General features: G+C 37.1%; 1 protein-coding gene across 2 annotated transcripts; it reads right to left on the reverse strand.

The window, feature by feature from the left end:
* Positions 1-1,655: 1,655 nt before the first annotated feature.
* Positions 1,656-22,244, reverse strand: LOC146474388 (lysine-specific histone demethylase 1A-like). Of its 2 annotated transcripts, none has more exons than XM_085116977.1 (18): positions 21,897-22,244; positions 19,308-19,482; positions 18,228-18,361; positions 17,450-17,528; positions 16,751-16,846; positions 15,838-15,944; positions 15,207-15,288; positions 14,702-14,796; positions 14,095-14,139; positions 12,054-12,196; positions 11,357-11,447; positions 10,648-10,721; positions 9,661-9,721; positions 8,108-8,181; positions 6,905-7,149; positions 5,481-5,674; positions 4,483-4,725; positions 1,656-3,770 (listed from the first exon to the last, which is right to left on the reverse strand). In XM_085116977.1, the coding sequence occupies exons 1-18, from the start codon at positions 22,107-22,109 to the stop codon at positions 3,438-3,440; spliced, it is 2,484 nt and encodes an 827-aa protein (XP_084973103.1). In that variant the 5' UTR covers positions 22,110-22,244; the 3' UTR covers positions 1,656-3,437. The 2 variants fall into 2 exon arrangements, with proteins under 2 accessions (XP_084973103.1, XP_084973104.1); XM_085116978.1 differs by lacking the exon at positions 21,897-22,244 and adding an exon at positions 21,010-21,544.
* Positions 22,245-25,015: the final 2,771 nt, after the last annotated feature.

A 25,015-nucleotide genomic window follows, 5' to 3' on the forward strand; every position in this document is an offset into this window, starting at 1 on the left:
TCTGTTCTAAGTTCCAGTTCTCTCCTGGTGGGAGAACTCGGATTTTCTTTTTGTGAGTGTACTTGTACTTGACAGTGACCTAAAAATACCTCTATTAACATACAGTTGAACCTCTCCACAACGGCCACCTTGGGGACAGAACAAAGTGGCCGTTGTGGAGAGGTGGCCGTTATGGGGAGGTAGGGGTGTAATATGACACCTTTTTTTCGGGAAGTACAACATGTTTATTGTGAATCAAAATGTTAACAAGACGAAACGAGCAAGGCTCGCAACATTCGCTATATTATTGTAGACAATTTATGCTTACTGCAGCATTTAAATGGAACACAATCAAAATACGTATATCGTTAAAATGGATACAGAAACGTAATGTTCCGAAGATAAATGTCGGTTACTGCATCAGTTTATAAAAAGGTGTTTCTTTACAAAAAAGAACTGTACTGGCCGTTGTCGAGAGGTTATTTTGGCAGTTGGGTACGCACTTTAGGGGCCGTTGCCGTTGTAGAGAGGTTTAAACAAGAGCTAATGTATGGACTGTCCGCCTGGACAAAAAAATGTGGCCGTTGTGGAGAGGTGGCCGTTAGTGGAGGTTCGACTGTAATTATTTTTTCCCCAAAACAGTAGCCAGGGAATACAGCTGCCTTGATCTCATCACTTCCCACTGGAAGGGTTGTTGTGAAATATGCGTGTATCTCAAATTCTTCAAAGACAAGAAAAAGCCACGGAACAAAACCTCAAGAATGTACATATTAAAATTTAATTGAAGGAAAACTGCATGAATGAAAGCTGTCTTATCACCCTGGCTTTCTCTGTTTTGGTTTGAGTTTGATTTCTACATCCTTTCATCTTTTGCCCTCGTTGTGGTGTAGTTGTTAGCACCTTGGATGTCGGATCCTAAAGTCAGTGGATTGCGGCTAACCAAAGACTCAGACATTGCATTCTTTCTTTGGACAAGAAACTTTGCTCCACATTGTCTCGCTTCACAGTGTACTGCTGGGAACTAGCGACATACTGCTGCCAAAACCCTGCAACAGACTAGCATCTCGGCCAAGGGAGGAGCGGGGGGCAGGGAGTACATTACTTGCAAAAAATTTCGGACGATTTTAATTTCGCACAAAAATAGTGTCCGAAAATAAAACCGTCCGAAATGATTAAGCGTCCGAAATTTTTACAGTATAGTATAAAACTTTAAAAGTACTTTCTGAGCGACGGCATCACATATTCAAAGCCAATATACATGATATGGCTGAAATTCGGATTAGGCGGCTTTGCTCATTCGTTCTTTTTATCACTGGAAAGGAAAATATTTGAGACACTGCTTGAGGCATAAGCTTGCATGATTGAGTTTGTGTTATTTTCTGGTTGGTGTATCCGGTTGTAAAACCTTGAAGGTACAGTAACACTATCATTTTCACAGATTTTCAGTTCATGTTTTTTAGTCGTAAATTTACTTTAGGCATGTTTCAGCGCAGTGTCCGAAATTTTTGTCCGAAATTTGTCCGAAATAAAACGTCCGAAATTTTTTGCAAGTAATGTACCAGTTTTAATACATCCAGATGCTCCTGCATGCTATTTAAATTGGTTCCAAAATAACTTGGACCAAACTGAGAATGTATACGCCATGGAGCAGAGCTGAGCAAACACATTCAACTGGATACAATTCCAATCTTTATTGCTACTCTTTATTTGTAATAAATAAATAATTATTAATCTACACTTTCTCAATACAAAGTAAAGTGGAATAGAGTTTTATACAAAGGAGTGGTAAATAAATGAAGCCTTATAAAGAGCTTTATGCGTCCTACCTGCCCCAAGAAAAAAGAGAAGACAGATCATCCAAAAGAAAAGAGTAAGATGCGCAGTGCATGAATGTTGTACAGTTAAAGCACCTGTCATTTGGTCAACCTTGAAGTTGAACTTTTCATGTGTGGATAAAGCCCTTAAGTGTGATCAATCAGAGGGATATGAAGAAAATATCCATAACCCTAGCCTGCATTGGAAAGTATTATGCTTTGTAATTGCATCCTGTCCCTCTGGAAAGTACAATTTAGCTTCATGCTTTCCCGCAAAAACTTTGACTTTTTGAGATCTCTACAACCTCTAAAATCTCCAAAATTAATTATGACCTTCTGTGGGAAAGGAGGTATGGATATTTTCTAGAACTATTCTGTAGCACCATTCCTTTTGAAACTGTTGGAATTGAAAGAGTAAGACACTTAAAAGTGATATAATACATCCCCAGAGGAGTCACTCCAGTTCCAATTATACATTGGTTGGTTGCATTTTACCTACAGCTTTCACAAAACAGTGTTTGTGGGTGGAAAAAGTGGAATAAATTTGAATTTGCACAAACTTCCCTGACATTACTTCTGATGACTCAGAGTGATTGTAACAATAAAATTACTCTTAGTTTCTTTGAGGTTTTGCTTGATTCATAGAGTGATTTCCAATTGATCTTGAAAATAATATTGTCACAGTAAGAGTTTGCTTCATTCACCACAAGTTAACACAAGATACATACCAGGCTACTATGAAATAGTCATTGCTTGATTGACCAACCAGATTGTTGAAAACTTGGCAGCATACCAAAAAGAAATTTCAATAGCCCACAGTGCAGGACAGTTATTGGGCAACAGATAAAAACCAACCACAAGCCAACAATATTGCTATTGTATGGTTTGTTTGTTGCTTTGCTTCAAACTATAAAATCATTTCATGGTCAAAAAGAAATCACTCTCATCTTCTACCAGGTAAAACGGCTTTTGATCTTATGGCAGGAAAGTTTTGCAAAATCCTATAAATTTGTGATTTTTGATGGGTCCATGTCCATGTTGTGAAGAAGGTAGTATTTAAATTTTTATCTTGGAGAGGTTTTTTTTATAAATCTTGGCTTCAATAAATAAGCAATCAAGTCACATACAGAATTATTTAGATTTTTCTTGAAACTGCAAGAAAGACACTTCCATTAATTGAAAATTTCCTGCAATAAGACCCATGCATAAAGCTACACATAACAATTAAAGGTGTTTCTGACAGATGAGGAAAGACGGTAATGTAGATCTCTGTGAGGTTATTACTGAAGAAACTCTATTCAGTCTGTCACTGTACGTTTCACATCAGTGTTGAGGGGTTGACTGCAGTCATTATGTACAACAAGGCTTAGTTGTTCGAAGAGCGGATAAGGCTATCCAGTGGATAGTATGTACTCCAACTATTACATTTAACCCACTGGATAAAGTTATCCACTCTCTGATCAACGGTACGTTTCTGTGACTTCTCGTCATTAAATAACAGACCAGACCTTCTGGTCACTGGCATAGTCATGCTTCCTGTTAAACTGGCAACACTTAAAGAAGCAGCCGTGAGTTTAACTTGCACTCTCAGTCTTTAGATTGATGTTTTCTATCATGTTATGTCTTTGTTCATCCTTGGCATCGTCAGCCCTGTGACATAGGAGACTGCCCCACTCTATTCACCTCATAAGGAAGTCCGAGAAACTGATCTGCAATTCTCCCAGCCTCTCTCAAACCACTCAGGAGAGCACCATGCACTGTAGCAGGATAATTTCTGATTGTATGTTCTCCAGCAAAGAACACCCTTGGTGGGTTGGGTGGGGAGGGGTTTCCTGGTGCCATTCCTGTCACTGGGGGAGGGGCCACTGGGGATGCCATCAGATCGTAGTCATTTCCTGAAGAGCCAGCGGCAACAAAGGAGTATGAGCCTCGAGACCACTCATCTGACTTCCATCGTGTCACTACTGTCTCTTTTGGCTGTGAAAGAGGAAACATATCAACCATCATCCTTTTTACCATAGCTGTCAAAATTCCCGTACGCTGATTGGCTCATAACTATTGTTGATAAGAGTACAGACAATAAAAGTGATGTCAGATGTAACACCCGTGCTTTCTCAATGAGAAATAAAGCCAATTCTGCTTGTATTTTTTCCATGTTACAGTAAAAAACAAAACAACCGCAGTTATGTTTTGTATGGTCTATACTGTAATAGACCATAAAATGTCTCCATAAAATGTTCAAAACTTGGCAGTGAAACATGAGTTTTAAACATTTTATGACATTTATGGTCTATAACAGTATAGACCATAGAAAACTGCCATCGATTTGTTAACTGTCACATCATGACATACAGTGAGCATGTAATGCGTGTGTTCATGGCTGCAGTACATGTACCTCAAAATAATAATTGCTTTGTTCAATTACCTAATGCATGTGGCGCTACACGTAACTTTTGAGATTCAAGTGAATAAATGAAACCCAGCAGTTTGACAACCACTGAAAACCACTGAGCAGCTCCATAATTCTCACCTCTTATTGCACTGTGATGCTGCTTTTCTGTCAACTTTATCCACTTGAGAAGCAATTCCCTACACATTACTTCGTACTTTACTTACTCTTTGGTCATTAAAACTTTCAAAGTGAAAGGTGTTATAATTATAAACTCATAAACAAGTAATATTAACAAACCTGAGGAACAGCACTGCTTCCAAATATCCCTTTCAACACAGCAATGGCACTTCCAACAATGATCTCATCAGACACGTTCTCCAGTTTGTTAGCTGCTTCACCTGCCACAAGTGCAATGAGAACCGGAGACTTGTACAGATTCCAGAACAGGAAGAGTTCACCACGATTTGCTGTTGTGCTTCCAACATGACCAAACAGATTTGTGTTTGGATCCCAGAACACTCGATCAAAACAAAGAACCACCTACAGTGAACAAAACAATGAGAATGATGATGAGTGTTGACAACTTCTTATTTTGTTATGAGAAATTATCCAAGTTGAGACGTTGTCAGTAAAGGTCCTGAACAGCTGTAAAAGTGAGGAGAATTTCATGGTCCGATTTTAGTTACAGAGGATCCAATACCAGAACAAACAGACAAAATGAAGAACAAGATACCAAATGAATGATTTTTAATTAAATAGAAGAAAGATCCTCACAGTTATTTACACAAATTAAGCAGTTGCAAAAAGAAAGCCTGAAAAAAATTCAGGCCTGAACGGGGTTTGAATTACCCATGACCCATGACCTCTGCGATGCTGGTGCAGTGCTTGAGCTACTAACTGAGCTATCAAGCCAACTGGGAGCTGGTCAAATTGTGAGTTCATAATATACCCATGAAGGATGAATAAATGAACATGAATATATGAAACATACATTTGAATTGCAGGTGAAGAAAAATCCTCACTATTTAATCTTTCACCCACGGTTCAAATATATGTTTCATATTGATTTTTAATTAATGGTACTTAATAGGTTCATGCAAACGTACTTTATTTCACATTAATTTTGTTGAATGGGAAACCACAAAATTAAATACAAGACAGTGATTTACTTCAGAAATGTATTAATTTTTTTTAGTGTATTTGTATAGCACAGGCTGCACTGTCTAAGCTGCCCAAAGACTCGTAAGTTTCATAACACAAGAAGTACTGTTACTAGGTGATGCTTGAGCTCTTACCTTGTTTAGATTTCCAAATCCCATTCGATGGATAGCAGCAGTTTTCCATTCAGGGAGGGGAGGGTGAAACTGAACCATCGACGGATGGTTTTTTAGTACTCCAAGAGGGAGTGTTATTAATACTGCATCTCCTTTAAATGTCTGTGTTGTGGTGATGGACGCTTTGCTGGTACTCTGTGTCACTATTTCCACACCTGATAACAAAATTAAAAAAACTTTTGAATGACCAGTTAACACTGTTGCTTCCTTTTAAGGCCATCTGCCATCCTCAACATTATCTGTTGAAGTAGAAGGTAGCACAACAAGAGTATTTAACTTGCACAACAAATGCTAGGTGCCCTTGCCCACTGAGTTGACACACGGTGAAGCAAAAAGCGAATGAAGGCTATAACTAAGTATTAAACATTGCACAAAAAGCTGGTTTTGCTACACCTCTGCCACATTTTATGCAAGAGAGATTTGACTTGATGTTTGCTTTAGACAAGTATAAAAGGTACTGGCAGTCAAATATTTATCAGCTCTTCAAGATTGCAGTTGAACAACTTTTTGATCACAAGGCCAGAGTCTCTAATAACAGTATAATTTAAAATTTAAACAATGTTACATAGAGTGTTAAGGCGCTGTTACACTACGCAATTTTTCTTGCAACTTGTCTCACACTTTTGTTGCTACCAAGTGTAACATGTCATGAAATTAACTTGTTGCATAATTTGCTGTTGTTGCCTCAACTGTTGCAAAAAGTAGAAGTCGATTCTACTTTGTGCAATTTGGTGACTGCAACAAAAACATTGTGAGGAATGTTCATTGCAGGGCATGTTACACTAGGCAACGTTTTGTGCAACTTGTGTCGCAACAGCACAACAAAGTTGTGAGAAGAGTTGCCTAGTGTAATAACAGCTTTACAGTGCTAGGCTGTGATTTCACATACAATACCGATAAAACAAACAGAAACAACAAATAAAAACTGAATAAAAGTGAAGCAAAGGTAGAAGGAAGAACACTCAAAATAAAAAATTTCTTTACAATTCTGATAACATGAGTTTACACCAACTACAGTGTACTTCCACTGGATTTGGCTTATCCCTACTGCAGTATAAATATACAGATTATTATCATGCGCAAGGAACTGCATTTGCCTTTGTTCCATCAGATCACAAGTCAGAGAAATATATGTATTATACCAGCATTTTTTTAGTCAAAAAATAACCCCCTGACCATCCTGGAGGTGTGTTCACCTGACATTTTCAAAAGCCTTGAGAATTGTCCATCAATTTCTCAAAAAAAAATAAATAAATAAATAAATAAATAAAAAATAGCTGTCCCAAGTCAATACAACCAGCTACTCTTCTGGCTAACTGCTAGTAATGTAGTACATGTAAATACATGTATTAGCCCTGTACAATAATATTATTATATTTCTTTACCAGTTCTACTGTAGCGGACATGTCTGACAGCTGTATTGAGCCTGATGTCCAGTCCTTCAGCCAGAGCAGCAGGAAGGCATGAGTAACCATTACGTACAGTCATGTGACTGCCACTGAACTCAAAGTCATCATCTTGATCCCAGTGCTTTAGTGATAATGATGTCAAAGGTGTGGCATTCGCAAATTCCAGGTTCGCAAAGTGCCAGTCTAGGATCTGGCGATCTCTTGATGATAAATAAACATCACTGCAAAAGAAAACCAATGACAAAAGTTTCAAACAATAATGCTCTTAAGGCAAAGTTAGTCATAGAGAAATGCACAGAACATGAGTTCAACTTTGCTACAAAGACATCTACTGACAAAAAAACACAAGTTGCCTTTAAGACAATAGAGAACTTATGCAAGGACAACGGCGACAGCAATGAAAACGTCACTTGAAAATAAGACGTCATTTTATTTGTGCTTCTTCACCATTACTTTGAATTGATTCACTCAACTTGTCAAAAAATGACAAACTAACCAGAAACCAGATTGGTAGGAGTGGCATTTGAGTTTAGAAAGAGAATGAAAACTTCGCCGTTGTGTGTTCACAAAACCTTGAATTTGGTCATTCCACGCTGTTGTTTTGCAGAGGACAGCAAAGAAATGTACCAAAATTTAAACGCACGTGCAAAGCGACTGTTCTTCCTCGTTAAACCTATTGCTTTGCTGTGTTGTTGTTGCCATTGCCTTTGCCTAAGTTCCTACTAATACAATGTGTGGAGGCACAGTGTAGCCTGTGGTAAGAACCATGAGTATTGATTGAAAGACTACAAAGGTAGTGAAACAAATTTTGTCTGTCTGTTCTGCTGTGTTGTTTCCTCAGACAACATAAGTACTTTACTACACACTGACATGTACATCCTTGGATGGGATCATGCTAGTCTATGAAAGGTTAAAGCCAGTTGCAAGTACATGTCAATGATTTTATTCACCTACATGACGAGAGAAAGATAATTTTATGCTGAGCAAAGTTCTCTGTCTAAGGAAAAAATAAGCTAGAGAATCTACAACAGCACACCTACACTTCATGCTTTGCACTGAAACTAGGTTAATCCCTGGAAGTGGTGTACTCACAGGTTTGTGGACATTTTTTATGTCTACCTGAACATGAACAATATTATTTTTCTACATGACCACACTGGTCATTATTAACTACTGTACCTTGGTGGATTGTCTTCTAGTTCCTCCAGCTTCTCTTCAATTCGTAATTGCTCCTCTGCCGTTTCGTCGTATTCCTAGAGGAAGAAAGCAGGATGCCCTTGAAACTGGTAAAATGAACCAACTTACAAATTAAATGACTCAGTGAGGAGTTTGTACAGTTAATTGAGGGACTGGTTATGAAACTTTGCCATTTTGAAAGTTGATTACAATGGTGCTGCAATTTACGCTGGAAGGGCCGTGACCACGCACAATCCTTTGGTTTACTGTTCACATTGCAGCTGAATATCTTAACATTAACATTTCATTAAACTACAACAATTTCTTATAGTATTCTCCCTGAGCTCTCAAAGCAAGTGAGAAGTTAAGATCTGGATACGAGATTCAAGATTTGGCCAGGCTAGGGAAGTATTGGACTTGCATAAAACAATGTCATCTAGCAAAACTTTGAACTTGTAATAATTTGCTACCTCATTGAAATTACAGAAAAAAGGATTTGCATGGAGAGAGTTGGGAAAGAGTAAACCACGCCCTTCTCATGTATTCATTCACTAATTAAATTTTTCAGGACAGTAATAACCAGAAAGAAAAAATCATACAATAATAACAATGACAATTTGTACAGTGCCAAAATCTAAAAGTTCTAAAAAGTGTTTTACAAAAGTGAGAAAAATTCATTACCAAACAAGGGTAAATATGTACAAAAAATTGTTAAAACATGTGAAAATTAACCAGGTATTACCTAACATAATAAACCTTTATAAACTTATTTTTAAGAACATCAAGTGAAGTACTGACAGTTCCTTAATTCAATGGGTAATGAGTTCCATAATTTAGGAGCACATACAGAGAATGCTTTGTCTCCATAACTCTTCAAATTAGAGAAAGGAGTTACTAATAGTTTTGAAGAATAGGATGTAAGGTTGCATGCAGCCTGAGTGTAAATTTAAAGTAGATCTTGTATATAAACAGGTGCTAAGTTATAATAATTGTTATGAAGAGCTTTATAAGTAAACAGCATAATTTTAAAAACAAAACGGTTATCAACTGGGAGCCAATTAGATCTCTTAGTATTGGTGTGATGTGGTCGTATTTTCTCCCTTCACTACAAGGCGTGCCCACAGTTTTGAGCCCATTGTTCAAAGTGTTTGAATCATGTTCTTCAATAGCCCATATAATAGCAAATTACAATATTATTATTAATAATAATATTATCGAGGCTACACATGACAAATGTATGCACAAATGTTTTTACACTTTCATCAGATAAGAAATTATCTTCAAATATGGGCAACATTTGGAATGTGAATAAAAGACAACTTGCAGATAGCTGCAAGTGGCTTTTTTATTTAATTTGTCATCTAAGATAACTCCAATATTTCGAGCAACATCTGTACTGTAAATATTGTCAGGACGCAGCAATAAAACTAATCTGTGTTTTGACTCAATGTTGATATCCTATAGCAAATCATAGACTGTACAATGATTTTAAGTTTCAAAATGAGAACTTCAACCAACATTTAAATGCAAAATGCTGATGCCAATTCAACACTCACCCTGCAAAGAGCATTTAAGTCCCGCAACTTGCTTTTGACTAAGAACTCTGAAGTAATGTCCCTGCGAGGAGAAGGAAAGATTTAAGGAGACAAACCAGTTTTCACACAAAGCACATTCACTTAAAAAAATGACATTTATAATAGTTGTCTGAAAAAAAACAAATGTTTAAAATGACTCAGCATTCCACAAGTTGCCCAGTAACTCAGTGTTCTGGGCATCAGACGAGTGTGAAGAGAAGGCCATTGGTTTAATTCCAGTGGGGGACTCACACTTTTGTTTTGCTCCCCAATATTTCATAACATATATACTAAACATTTCTTATTTCTAACAGTGCCAAAAAATGACCACCTTTCTTCCATTTCCACACAGGACACTTTCAACATCACTGATCATAGCTCAGTAATGGACGATTCACACATGGCTTTCAATTCCTTCAGAAACGTTCCACCCCATTGTTTTATCCATGGTTTTGCACTTTGTTATAGGATCTTATTGCAAAACATAAAACAATGGATTTAAAAAACATTGGGGTAATGTTCCTTGTTCAAGGAATTAAAGGTCTTTGCAAAAATCTGGCGAAATTATCTGAGCTAAAACAACAAAAAGCAATCTAAAGAGCGCTACTACTGGCCAGTTCTGCTGTGAGCCCTTCATTTCTTCTCTGACCCAAGCTCATGAAATACGCAATTTCTGAATAAAAATACTACATGTTTATACAACATGCAAAACTATTTGCCCCTACATGTGCCACGGCTTGTACTGTTTAATTTGGAGACTATGAAAATTCCAACAGTCTTCAGCTTCTAGGGTACAAAGGGAAAATTCCTGAGGACCATTAGAATGGCTGTATAGGTCTGGATTATGCTATGTTAAAAATCAGTGTGGAATTTTGAGCCATCTTTTTTACATAATTATTCTCAGTGGAAAATACTGGGGTACTGTCCAGGTATTTTCCATGCTAAGTAGCTGGACATGGTAGGAAATACCTTGGTTCCTTGACCTTGAGTGCATCTTGGTATTCTTTGTGTGTCTGCATCACTTTTTCTTTTGTTTGTACCATCTAATGGCAAACAAATGTCATGTATATTGATGCCAGGGAATCAGTTGGAATATCAATGATTCATAACAAATAACTGGATAGTCCCATGTGATTTATCATCAATAATAATTAGATAAATCTACTGATCAATATTATACTCCCTATTTTTCAAGTGTACCATACAAGTGAAAGTGATTGGTTAAAATAACTTTTCCTTTATAAGTTACCTGGCTTGCATTATATAAAAGGTGATTTATATTATATGCAATATTTACTGGGGTCAATTAAGCAAAGTATTTACACTTATGGAGCTCTTTAAACTGGGCTGTTGATTGGACAGGCGCACACAAAAAGCAACTCAATGAAGACTTCAAAACAAGATCAACAATAATAATATTGGTACAGACTTGTAACAATGTTTCTTGAACTTGTTTTCTACATTAGTGTAATTATAATAAGAGCCAGGATTGTTAGTTAAAAGACAGTGCAAAATGCTTTCAAATTGTTAAATTGGCCAGTCCATGATGTAACATTTTAGCAAGAAGCTGCCTCCCACTGATCGATACACATGTGTTCAGATTCAGGCCTGACCTTTAATATTCTCCTCCATAATACACATCTACATAATACAGGTAAATTTATGATCAAGCACCTACCAGTGCCAAATTTGTTTTCAGTTGCTCCTGTATCTTCAGTATTTTCTTTGCATGTTCAATCTGTTGCTCCTTCACTTGTCTCTCTTGCATCCTGATAATTATCAAAACAAAAACAAACACGTTAAACACACTCAGGAAGAGCATAGATCTGAACCTCTTTATGACAAGTGTTCACCATAATAATTATTTTGGGAAAAAGGTGATGTCGATTTAAGAGCTGGAACAACAATAATTATTACTTGTAGGCCATGAAAGGAACTTATTTCAAATTTAGGGCAAGATGTGGGGTATTTAATATGTTCATTCATTTTTGCCAGATAGAACAGACCGTATTTGTAACCTCAGTTATGGTATTAAACTGGAACTAGTTTGCACACAATGCTTATGTAGGGATATCTTTTCCCAGTCACACATAAATTTTTTAATCATCATTATTGCCCGGAAAGAACCTCCATTGTAAGCTAGATCCAGTTCAATCCGCAGAATACAAATATGGTTTATTCAAGTGCAAGTAACAACACCATTGCAATAAATTAATTATTAATATCCCCTAACTAGTGTGTCCTGACTTTTACATGATGCAAGAAAGTCTCCCAAAAAAATCATTCCCAAAGGAAAAAAAAAACAATCCCTAAAGTCTGAAAAGTTTCACTCTGGATGTAAAGCACAGTCAAATCCTGATAGAGCAACTACTTACTTGATGACAAGCTCCAAAGCATGACCCAAGGATACAGGTTTACTGTGCATGTAGTTGAAGTCCAGTTGATGAGACAAGAAAGACGTGGCTTCCAGCAGTCTGTTGAACTCACGCTCAACCATCTCATCTTTCTCTTTTGGAACCTAGCACAGGCAAAATAACTTTGGTATTAAAGTGAAACAAATAAAAGGAGAAAGAAAGAAAAACAAAAGAAAATGTAAACACTTTCATTAAAACTCTGACACATGAATTTTGCCAAAATCAATCAGACAGCTGAGATGAACCAGTAGGAGAAACGTACATAAACCGCAAGGGCTAGGATAGTTAACCATTAAAAAAAGGCTTGCGGTTTATTCATCTCATATCTGACTGGTTTTGAATTTAATTCCTTCTTTTCATAATAGACTTCCAGGGAAAAAACATATTTTTGACTAGTGTTCACACTTTATTTGTATTCTAAGAATATCAGTAACACTCTGACAGCCAAAATTACTGTCTTTGAAATCTTCATGTAACCATTCATTTTTAACTTTTACCCACAAAGACTGTGCAATTTTATTTATGCTTAGAAAGCAAAAACGAATGAGAAATTAGCCTATATGAATACAGTCATCTTTTATTTCTCCCGGCCGCTAGCCAGTAGATGCCCCTTGCAGCCAGGAGCAATGAAAGGCAGCTACATTCCCAGGCTGCAGAAGAATGTGACACAGAGTAAATTAAATGTAAGATGGTCAGCTAGGTGAACAGATTGAAAGTTATGAACACAAAAATCTATCAATTATTGATACTTATTATGAAGCAGTAGTCTGTTAGCACCAAGGTGTGACTAATAAATAAATGTGGTTTCAAATTATCATAACTGGCCGGCCAGCCCTAAGTCAAATTGTAAATGGGTTTCACTATTTTGACGGGATTGTCGAAATTCACCGGTGCCATTTTGACAAAATTAGAAGGACGAGCATTTAAGTAGTTCTTAAAATTTAGGCATTCCATTTGCAAACTGATTGATTCTGGCCAGTCAGTTCTGTCAAATGGAAAGTGCCCAAAAATTCAGGCTCTGATAGCTTGATTTGTAGAAGAGTTTCCTGCCCAAGCAACTAAATCTTAAGTGTCAGTCACCAAATTAGAGGGTCATAATTTAACAATATCAGAACACTTAGAAATTAGTCATTCAGTGGCAATTTTTTCATTTGGCAGTTGTTACTTCATGGAGGAAGACTGAGGCCTTCTGAGGATTTACAATGAAGCACTGTCACATGTTAATCATTTCCAAACTCGCCTAGCAAAGGCTGTAGTATATGTTTCTGTAGCTTTTATTGTTTACACCAGACATGGTCACTTGATCCAGGAGCTTTTTTCTCCACCTGGTTTTACGCCAAAGGTTCTGAGTCCATAACGCTGCTGAAATATTTACACAACTGTCAAACACTTTCATATCTGAAACAGCTGCAAGATAATTATCCAGCATTGCTTTCTTTCAAGTGTTGGTTGTTATGCTGCCAAAAATTCATGGAGACTTGAGTTGCTCATCAGGCCACGGTAGTTCAATGAGCGGATAATTTTATCTGGTGGATAACTTGCTATCCAATGGATAAAATGTATTGGTTCGATTGCATTTTATCTGCTGGATAGCGATTTGTCCACTGGCTGGAGTTATAATGTGCTCTTTGAACAACTGGGGCCAGAAAGGAAGTCCTGTGTCACCAGATTGTTGTTGTTGAAATTCTTTTTTTTTGGGGGGGGGGGGGGGGAGTGGGGACGGGGGAGGGAGAGGGGTGATGAAGGTAATGCACACTCCTCAGGAGGCCTCAGTGTTACAATGAAACATTGTTTTCTTTCAGTCTGCACATTGCCCTAACAATACTCTTGCATTTTGACACAATCCTTGATTTTACCGGCCAGTCTTTTGTAATGCCAAAACAAACGGTTGATGAACATATAATGTCGCCAGAGATGATTGTGTTGAGTTGAAAGCGACTACATGTATGATGAATGGATGATACAATGTTTCATTCAAAACCAAAAGGAAAGGAAAGCCTACCCTAACAGCTGATAGTCTGCTGTTGGCTTTCTTTTCAATTGGGCCCTTCAGGAAAAAATCAAGCGTAACATTAACCAATGAATGTTTATCACTTTCTGTGATTTTGTAAGCTAGGTTGTTGAAAATAAAACATTATGTACAATTATGTGTAGATGTTAAATTCTTCATGTTTTATTATTTTACCTGTAGTTTACAAAACAATGGGCTGCAGAAGACTAAAAAATAATGTACATTATGCCATTGAATTCTGGGTTATTCTGAGGGAGCAGGGATGGCGCACTGGTGAGAGTACTCGCCTCCAACTAATGTGGCCCAGGTTTGATTCATATCTGGGTTGAGTTTGTTGTTGTCTATTGTCCTTGCCCCTCTGGGTACCTAATGGTTAATTCCCCTCTCCGCAAAAATCAACATTTCCAAATTCCAAGTTGATCCTGAATTCAAGGGCCACAGGTTTGTTAGTCATTAATAGAGACTATTAAGTCCCATCATTGTTAAACAAATTTAATACTCATTCTAACCCTAATAATGACTTATTGGGGAGCTGGTGAGTGGTACAGTGCCCGTTTGCTTACATGTTGGTTGGGAACTATTGAGGAACTGAGCATACCGATTTTCCATGAGTTTCATAGAGTGGACACTTCTGCCGAATCTTATGTAGCTCCATACTTATTTGATTAGCCAGTACAGTCAAGGGATTACCACCTGTCATGGATCAGAGCAACATATACCATCAGCAACACATAAGAATATAAAATATGAATTTAATACTTAATTATAATAATTATGGGATTCGATGTAACTATGTACTGTGGTTTCAATTTGTTTCTGGCTTGAAGTTTTTCAAACCCCTTACAGTAATTCATGAATATGAGATAAAGGAGACCAAAACTTAAATTGAGCATGTATGCATTAATTAATGTGTGTTGAATGTGACCAATGAGATGTGATTGTTAGTGTAAAAACATTATTTGTGTTGCTAATCAGCAACACGAACAATGACATTTCAAAATTATATTATTAATGATGAATTCTCTGTGTATGTGATTTCTACAGGTCTGGAATTTATGTACATAATTTTAGTGTCTCCATGCACAGAAAAAAGTCTTGCCAACCTAATCCAGTCAGGACCATAGCTCCAAGATCTGCAATATACTGGCCTTTACGGAATGTTGCTACTCTTCCACCAACACGTTCCTAGAGTTAAACATGAAACAATAGCATTCAAATACCACTAAATAATTGCAATTGGAAAAAGGATTAATTAAAGAGGTATTGATTAAGTCTCACAATTATAATTACTGAACATTGTAACTACAGCTACACTTTTGTTAACAAAAATATGGCCCTCCCATTTCTGGTAAAAAAAAAATTTCCCTATTTTATGACTACCTTGCTCATACATTCACGATCACCAATAAAATGAAATAATGTGAATATTCAAAGAACAAAAGAGCCACCATAACACATTTTATTAGACACAAAGAAAGAACGTGAACACATTGGCCCAACTTTTTCAAGTTGGTATCTATTTTCATCTTGGCCACCTGTGACCAAAAATGTTTATGAATACCCATGAACTTGACCAGCAGTTTAGAGAAATTTGGTCTTTTTGTATTGACTACCATTGATGAAAAAAGTCCTCCAAGTTTAGGATTCTCTAACCAACAGTCAAGGATCACAAACAAGGGTACAAGTGTATTCCAAATGTGAAGACAATAACATTTTGACATGAGGTATATTTACCCTGGCTTCAACAATGGTCACATCAATTCCAAATGCATGCAATTGCCGTGCAGCTGTAAGTCCTGAGATTCCTGAGCCAACGACTATCACTTTGGGAGCTTTCTTAGCTGAAATGTATATCAAACAACATACTCATATACACATACTCAAATATTGAGTACTGAAGGATGTTCTTTGGAGTTACTTTCGTACTTTATTACATACTCATATTGAACAACCAAAATTAAATTACTGAAACTGAATAAAACAGACCCTCTGATTCTATAACACTTAGATTGCACTACATATTATAGTAAGTCAGCTACTGCTGGACCATTTTCATGGAGACCAAGTTAAAATAATCACTGTTGTATTTGGAATGAATTTTATTGAATTATTCATGAAAGATTCAAGGTACAAAATGTACTAAATAAATGTTTATTCAGCATATTAGCAACTGTATAGTATCACCAACTAATAATAATCAAAGATTAGGGAGTACATTCGATGATCTCGATGCCAGGCTCTCTCTCCTTTGCCAAGTTGGTGATGATGTCATCTGCCCCTGCAAAATCCATGGGGGAATGCGGGTCCCAATTTCCGTTCATTCACTGGATCAATGTTGTCCCATACAATCTCAACTCCAATCTTTATTAGGAGTGTGTTCTTACTACGTAAATATGCTCTCTTTTATGGAAAAAGTTGGTCAAGATGTTAAAAAAATGGGGCAAGTCTTGTTCAGAGGTGGTCAGTTTGCCCATGAAAACCCTTAATGTTTTGTAATAATAAATACAAAATCAATCACAGTTGTGTTGTAGATGTAAGTAATTTAATGCAATACACTATTAATAAAACTCTGCTGACACCAAGGAAAATTGATGATAAAACATACTTTTCATAATGCAATTCTGACACTCATTATTACAAGACTTACATGGTGGTGGCATTTTGAGAATCTTGTATATTCCAAAGTTGATTAAGCCATATCTGGCGAGGAAAGCATGTACTCTGGAGGCAAGTTTAGGGTCATCTAAAAGGAGAAAACATACAATTATAATAATTATACATAAAAATCAGTTGATTTGTAGAAATGACGGTTTTTAGGCAAGACTCTTGTAAGTGTCTTTTTTGCCTTGAATTGGAAATTGCTCCAGATAAGCTGTGTATTTCCGTACAGAGACCAGTTTTCATGTAAGAAATGGATAAGGGGGTTGTTTCTAAAGAAACTGTGGTGCTGCATAAGCGGGGAGTGCAAAAAAATGTTTGGTTAAATTATTTACGGAGTTAGTGAGATAATTTCAAAGTTGCTGCGAGCAGAATTGTCCCTGCTCACCCCCCCCCCCCCCCACCCCAACATGTCTAAATAGGGGTAAGAAAAGTAATAAGTGATTTCTTTTTTATTTAGCTAGGATTTTGCTCAAAGACTAAATACACATCAACTAAGTTTTTGTTACATGATAACCAGTCAAAACTCTGTGTCAAAATAGAACTTGTCTGTAGCAATTTGATTTCAAGAAAAAAATGACAGTTTTGTGTATGATAACCTTGCACAAAACCTACACGAAATAGACTTTTTCAGGTGGTGAACAACTTTACAGAAGAAATTGTGAGTAAAATTTAGGCGAGTACTAACTACTTTGGGAAGGATCCAGTTGTGACAGTGCATGTTCCAGGGTTAACTGCTGTCTTGGATTCTCAATCCACAGTTGTAGCTGCAATGCAAACACAACAACAGAGTACTTAATATTTTTCTGTGACAAGTGAAAAAGCCAATATACCTAGCAATCTATTAATAATCTATTAGATAACAATCTATTCCAATAATCTATTGGTTTCCAAATAACTTGAAGTAAACCACCATGACAGCATAATTTGATGCAGAAATCTTAGATTTAATTACATATCAATCATAATGTAACATAATATAACATAACATAATGTATTTAATACATTATTTTTGTTTCCCATTATTTCTGAGTGGAATGCCTGTAAACTAGCTTTGGGTAGCTAAGTGCATTTCCACCATAAACAAAGCATTTATTTTTTTATTTATTTTCCTCCCTCAATGTGTCAGGAAGTTAATTTTAATTATCATAGCCCACGGTACGATCCCCTAGTAAATGAGAAAACCTAACAAGCTATCTAAGCTATGATTCAGCTATACACAATACTTTTCTACAGCTGTTTTTGTTCTGTTTTTAGTACTTACAACATGGAAATGTCATGTCTCTCATGTTGACCTACTGAAACATTTTAACAGCCCTAAGGACACCGTGCCAATGGATACAAGTGGTCCTGAGGCCCTAGCTCACTTACTGTATTGGTAGGTTAAACTGCTGTTATAATGTCAGAGCTGTAAAATGACCTCAAAATGATTTCTATTTCAATATGGAAAAAAGCAGAGCACATACCATCCTATTCCTAAGGTATAAGAAGTGTTTTTGAATTGGTGGGGGACCCTGTGATACATCTGGAAAACAGGAAGCCTCCTGTGAAGTCATCTTGTCAAAAGGTAGTCTGCTCTGGAATGCTGCACCTTCAAGTCCTATCAGTGAAATATCATAACAGAAACATGTAAAACAACGCCTGAAATAAAAAACTTTAAAAGAGGTGATGGGCAGGAAAGGCAAAATATTTTGCAAATAACTAGTAAGAGGTTCTTTCTTAGGCTTATTTGCTCAGTAACTTTTTGGCTAATATTCTTCGACAAGGCCTGGAGCGACTTTACAAAAGCAGACTGATTGGTTGCTGACAATAACTCAATCTAATTTTACATGTAAAGTACCTACAAAACTATATTCCTATTCCTTTGGACATTTACTTTAAAGAATTACATGAAGTGAATCTCTGGTTGGCCTAAATAGCACTCTGGTGAACCCACTGTAAAAAGCACTCTGGTTAGCCTAAATAGCACTCAGGTTAGCTTAAATAACTCTCCAGTTAGCTTAATGGTTAGCATTTATGTTAAGGGTTAGGATTTGCGGCCACCAAAACAGAAAACTTCCATGACCTACACTGTAGCTAGGATTACAAGTTTTCTCAGTGTTAAGTCTTATTCACATAGCTGAACAATGTTGTTTCCTATAAATTTCTTTTTTGTCCTTCATTTACCTTTAACTACTGTCAAACTCTAACTCAACTTAGCAGTAAAAATGCTTCCCAGCAAGAAAACAAGAGACCTCAGTTAACCACGATTAACCTGGCCCAGGTTGGTATCTTCCTAAGTATACTCTTGCCCCCACCCCCCCCCCTCTCCAACCCACCTTAGTATGGGGATAAGTGAGGCTTTTGTTTGCTTTGTACCTACGCTTGCCTTACCACCACCCCCATTATGCAATCCTGGTGTTAGTAACATTAATTTTTGTCTCAATGTTTCATCTACTTGGTGACATGATGTTCTATATGAAATTCTGAAAATTGGGATTGTAAAGCAAACCACATGTGTTTTTAAAAAACAATTTAATCTGTTTAATCAAGTATCTCAAACGCACCTTCAGGTACATCTTCCTCCTCCTCTTCCTCTTCTACTTCCCTTGGCTCTTCTGTCTCCATGGGTGTGGGGGGGACTGGTGAGATTCGTGAAGTGGTTCTCTGAATGATTTCATCATCTGATAATTCATCGTCTGTTAGATTTGCCAGTTTTACATCGACTTCTGTGTATTCAACCTGAAATAACAGTCATAAAATAATAATTTAAAACTATTTGATGATAACTATAATGAAATATAATAACTTGAGTTCACCATTACAACATTACAATAAGTAATGAAAAATGCAATTATCATTTCTACTCTAGGGTGTTCCTACCAGAATTTAGCTAGCCTGTTCCAGGCTCCTAATCCCCCCTCGCTTTCGTCCCCTCGCCCTCTCCTTCGCGCGTCTCTCTAGGCGCCTGGAACAGGCTAGAATTTAGCTCAAACTAGTGGGTAAATTACACCCTGGTTTAACCCCAAACAACATTACATAACCAGAGTTTTTCCAACGAAAATTATGTCAGTTCCTTGCGCACCCTTACAGTTACCAAGATGTTTGCAAAAGAACCAAGCACACACCAGGCAGATGGACTGAGTGATGTGCGCATGTAGACATTTTATTGTAGCTGCCATTCTGCCTGCTTGTAATTAACCTTGGTCAGTGATTTGACCAATTAAGGTGTGATATCAGAACCTTGGATAACATGGAATGACTGCATTAAGTCTATTTACACTGGTTTGGCTCTCTCTGCTTACAGACCATTTACGTCACTGTATTGCCCAGCATGGAGGCTGTTGAAGGCTTATGGTTACTTGATATATAAAAAGCTCAAATGTTGTTTGTTCTAGGAGCTCTCTCTTGGGTGCTGATTCAAACTGAAGTTCAAATTGAGAAAAACTGCATTGATACATTTTAAAGGACACATGACCCACCACTCAAGCCCTCAAAATATTATTTTTTTATCTTATCTTATCTTATATTATTACTCCAACTTATAACTTGGTTGCTATGATTGCTATGATTGTCTACAAGTAGGTAATATACATGTAATACCTGTATATAATAATTGTACATGTATAGGAACACAGGATCTTTGCACTTTTAGATATATTTTCATGGAAAACAAAAGCCTGTTACAGTTTCTAAAACATACATAGTTATGTGGAGATACAGATCTCTACGGACACACCGCTAACTAATAGATTTTGGTCATAAAATGTTATGCAACAAAGTTTCTGCCAGCTGTCAGCTGTACTTTAGCACAGCTTCCCTTGAAAGAGAGCGAGTACATGACTATTGTTTCCGACCTACGATTGTTAAATACTGTAGGTTTACTCTACAATGTTCATTTTTATAGCAACGAAAGTTTTAAAATCATTTCCTTTAGTTTAAATCCTCAAGAGGACAAAGAGCTGCACCTTTTGGTCGTTTTGACTATCAAATATCCGGCGAACACATGGAGCGAACGTGTCTACCTATTTCAACAATAAATTCACCGACGAATTGTCGCCTTAAACTGGAAATCGTTCGCTTATTCGGCGCTTAGTTTTAAGTCTAACCCTTAGAAAGTGATTTTAACTCGAAATCCCTTTTGGTAACAAAAAAATTATCAACTTTTCTTTTTAATTTCCCTGCTTTTCTCCTGGATCGTTTTGATCGATCTTGTTCTATGTGGAATTTCCATCACGTCTTGTTCTTGATACATTGCAAATCGCTTACCTCCATTGTAGTCAATTGAGAGAAAGATCCAGCGCGAATTCTCACGAAAAACCAAGCACTTTGTGTTTCAATTCCCTTTGCTACGATCGAGGCGAATGTGTGACAATTTTAAACGAGATTCTCAACGCGAACAATGAAGAAAGGAAGACATCACCATTCTTCTCGCGGACAACTCGGACAGTCCCGCGTGACCACTCCATGAAATATGTAAACAATTCACCGCGCAAAGCCGCTAAAAAATTTAACTGATTTATTTGCCCTGAAAAAAAAACAACGGCCCTTTGAAATATATCTCTGACGAAAGATCAGGTATTCGGTGTAAGAGATTCCGGCTTAATAAATCTATTTAGACAATATTCTTACAGCTTTGTGCCGTTGCGTGTTAGTGATTACAAAGTTTCATTGTTTACAAAATGACGTATGCTTCCCATTTTCTGCTTCTAAAATCTTGTCGAAAATCTCGCATTCATTTCTGTCCAAGGCGGAACAAAACGTTCCCTCAGCTTACCAAACTACTTTCCTCGTTAGAATTCAGGAAATTGAAGTAAATGCCAACGGGGAAGGTATCAAATAATTCCGTAAAAGAATGGCCATGTGACTTTGACGGAGCTCCTAGCCAGTCAGAAATCGTCGCTTTGACAGATCGTTTAGTGCGTTGCATAAATTTAGTGTCCCTGGATCGGAGGTCACGGAAAACCTCCCTTTAAAAACCCGATTATTAAGACCTCAGATGCGTCTTTCATGCCCTGGAAGACTTCTATCTGAAGCCCTAATTAAAAGGCTAAGGCTCAACACAAAACCGTATTGTTGACAGTAAATTGAAGAATGTTGCATAATATATCATGAATGACAAATTTTAGATAATGAAGACAAACTGTGAAACATACTTTAGCGCGCTTGCGTTGACTTGTTCTTCTCATCATTTCTGCTTCCACGTCGAAAATATCACCAGGAGCTCCATTCTCCTGATTTTCTTCTATCTTATTAGAGTCTGAGTGACTTCCATTTACACCCTGACCTGGCATGTTTGGCTTGGGTGCTATAAAAGGAAGGCTGCTTGCCGGTTTAGGGAGAATTGGTGGCTGATAGGAACCCGACATTATCAAATTCTAGATGATACTTAACCTATCTGGCCAATTTTGAACGGACCTAGTTCAACTTTTAACTTTGGAAATAAATTTTGGAAACTGGGTGAAAATTCAGCGTGATAATCTGGCGGAGAGAAATGACAAAGGGCCAGGTGGAATAACAAACGTGAATTACGGCACGTGATCGAAACCTACCAATCACGACAAGAAATTAACGCATGCGTGTGCGGATCTAGCCGTTTCTATAGCAACGGGTTATTGACAGAATCCACATACAAACTGAAGGATTTATTTGCTCACACCAAAGTTATGTTTTCAAATTTATGAGCTGATTTATGGTCAGCTTCTTGTTTGACAGAGGTAACCGGCAAATGATAAAACGATCACTAATCGATTATTTCGGTTTCGGATCGGATCGATTGTTTCTTTTCATTTACATGATTTACTTTGAACCCTACGTCATCAACAGCTGTCCTTGACAACTGCCGATGAGAACCTTAACAACCAACTCTTGTATTAAGCAGGAATGTTGGCTATACATTTCCTCATATCGCATAGATTTAATATTAAGGAATGATTAAGATCGATAGGCCCAATTGAAGACTTGTTTCGCAGATGAAATTGAAAGCTGCAGGAAGTCAAATTTTATTCTGTAAACCGATATAGTTCGCGGAGACGTGAACAACTGTTTATGATTCACTTGATGGCGCGAATGCTTTTTAATCTCCTTTACCAGTGGAATTCTCGAAGTATTGGTCGTTCAATTTACCGATTATAAAGGAACCACCTTGTTAAAAAAAATAATGCACATCTTAATTATTAACGGGTAACAACTCGTGCGTATGCAATATTCATACGCATGAGTCGGAACACAATACTTGATTGGTGAATTTCCATACTCCCTGTAGGGGTTTGACTGTTACAAGGTGGCAGCGTTTAAATGAATTTATTACGGGACTAATAAGGACTTAGAAGATGACCTTTGTCTTCCATAGCAGATTAAAATCCCTGGCCAAGTCGAAACCCGACAGTAAAATAAACAGCCAGCCGACAAAAGTTGAAAACAAATGCTGTAATCATCGATTCGAATCGATATCTCAGAATCTAACATCACAACATTTATTATGAACAAAAGCCAACAACAAACAGTTTATTTCCAATAAGTAAAATGAATCTAACAGTCCGGTACAAATTCACAAGTCTCAGTAGTTCGTAAGTATTTTGTCATATTAAAGCGCAACTTGTCAAAATGTTCCCAGCAGTTTTAAAACTGATAAAAAAAATTCAGTAAGTAGAAATCTATCAACATTCAATATCGATGATTGACAATCATGGTTATTGGTTATTTAGAGAGAAGATTTTTTTCCCTGTGTCCCATTTTAGTCAAGAATAATTTGCGATTCGGTTGTTGAAAGCTCTTGATTTAGCCTGGCAACTCGGTACGTTTTCATATGTGGTTATATGTGGTGACTAATCTGTTTAGTTAGCAGTTCTATTTTTATCCGTGAATTCTATAATTGGTGTTAAAGTCATTATTTTTACTCATTAGTGGAATCAATACTAGATATACATATATATAGCTTATTTAGGTTGTGGGCTGTACAATGTAAAACAGAATTCTCGTAAGCATAATAGGCGAAAGGCATATCTACGACTACGGACTGAGGCAAAACCTGACCTAAATCTAACCTAAACGTACGCTATGCCCTTGTGGTGTTTCATCTTTGTACAAACTTTACCGCGACCTGCCAACACAAGTGTAGCTTGAACCAGCAGAATTGAGGCAACAGTTTCGGCCGCTATAAAAGCTAACTCGGCTGAAAACCATGCTTGCTCACTGCCGTATGTTTCCTTTTTTAAAAACACTGAGCCAGCGAAATCTGGCAAAACAAAAGTGAAACTTGCAATCCTTCCTTTATGCCTTTAATAGTTTTATTTTTTCTGTTTTGCTTTCACTACTAAAAAAACAGTTGTCAGTTGTGATTTGGGGGTCATCATGTATTTCTGATCTATTTTCAAGCGGCAGGTAGTTTACAATACAAACGAATCCAACTTTGCATTCAAAGGCCTGATTAGGGTATATCTGTTGGTGTTAACAAACTGACCCAGTAGCTACTTATGAACCTTGGAAAAATTGCGGGCTTTTGAAGGAAAATATTTAATTCTAACTCATGGTAAAGATACTGACAGATTGATATCTCACATAAAATAATCAGAAAGACAGCAATTAGTAATAGACCATGGAAGCAAGGAAAAGTATACCTATTTAGAAAATATTCTCGTAGAAACTCTTAGTTATATTTTCGCCGTGACTGCTATGATGCTATTCCTTAGAATGTCCCCGGCTTACAAGGCCCGACTTCCTTGGTTATAAGCCCCCGGGGTTATGGTCGGGTTACCTTACCTCTAAACCTGTAAAATCATCATAGTATACTGAAGTTATACCCCACTGTCCAGATTAAGAATTGCTTTCCTTCTCAGTTCCTTTAATAAGTAGCACTGACTCTGATAAAACGTTGTACAATTTCAGAAAGTTACCAAGAAGTTTCATTATTACTATCTCGTTAAAATACCATTAAAGTAACCGTTCAATGTTTTAGTGCATAGCACATCCGTCTCGTTCGAAGTTTTCAAATTAATTCGATTTATTGTGGCGTTTAAGAGCTTAATTTTACGTACGGTATAATCTTGGCTGACTCCTCCGACTCATAGCTTGTGTTTAGGCACCTGAGTATCGCTTTAAAATACTTTCCCAGCTTCTAATTAGATAGTGACAAAGGTCCTACCTTAAATGCGATGTCCTTATGTAATCATTCTCATCTAACGGGTCTAACGTTTCTTTCCGTTTGTTTCTATATTAGCGGCAGATCCAGCCCTTCGGGGAACTGGGGAGGGGGTAGGCTATCGGTTAAAGGCTC

This window comes from Pavona decussata, unplaced genomic scaffold (genome assembly GCF_977016875.1).
Source record: "Pavona decussata unplaced genomic scaffold, jaPavDecu1.1 SCAFFOLD_89, whole genome shotgun sequence".
NCBI classification, from domain to species: domain Eukaryota; kingdom Metazoa; phylum Cnidaria; class Anthozoa; order Scleractinia; family Agariciidae; genus Pavona; species Pavona decussata.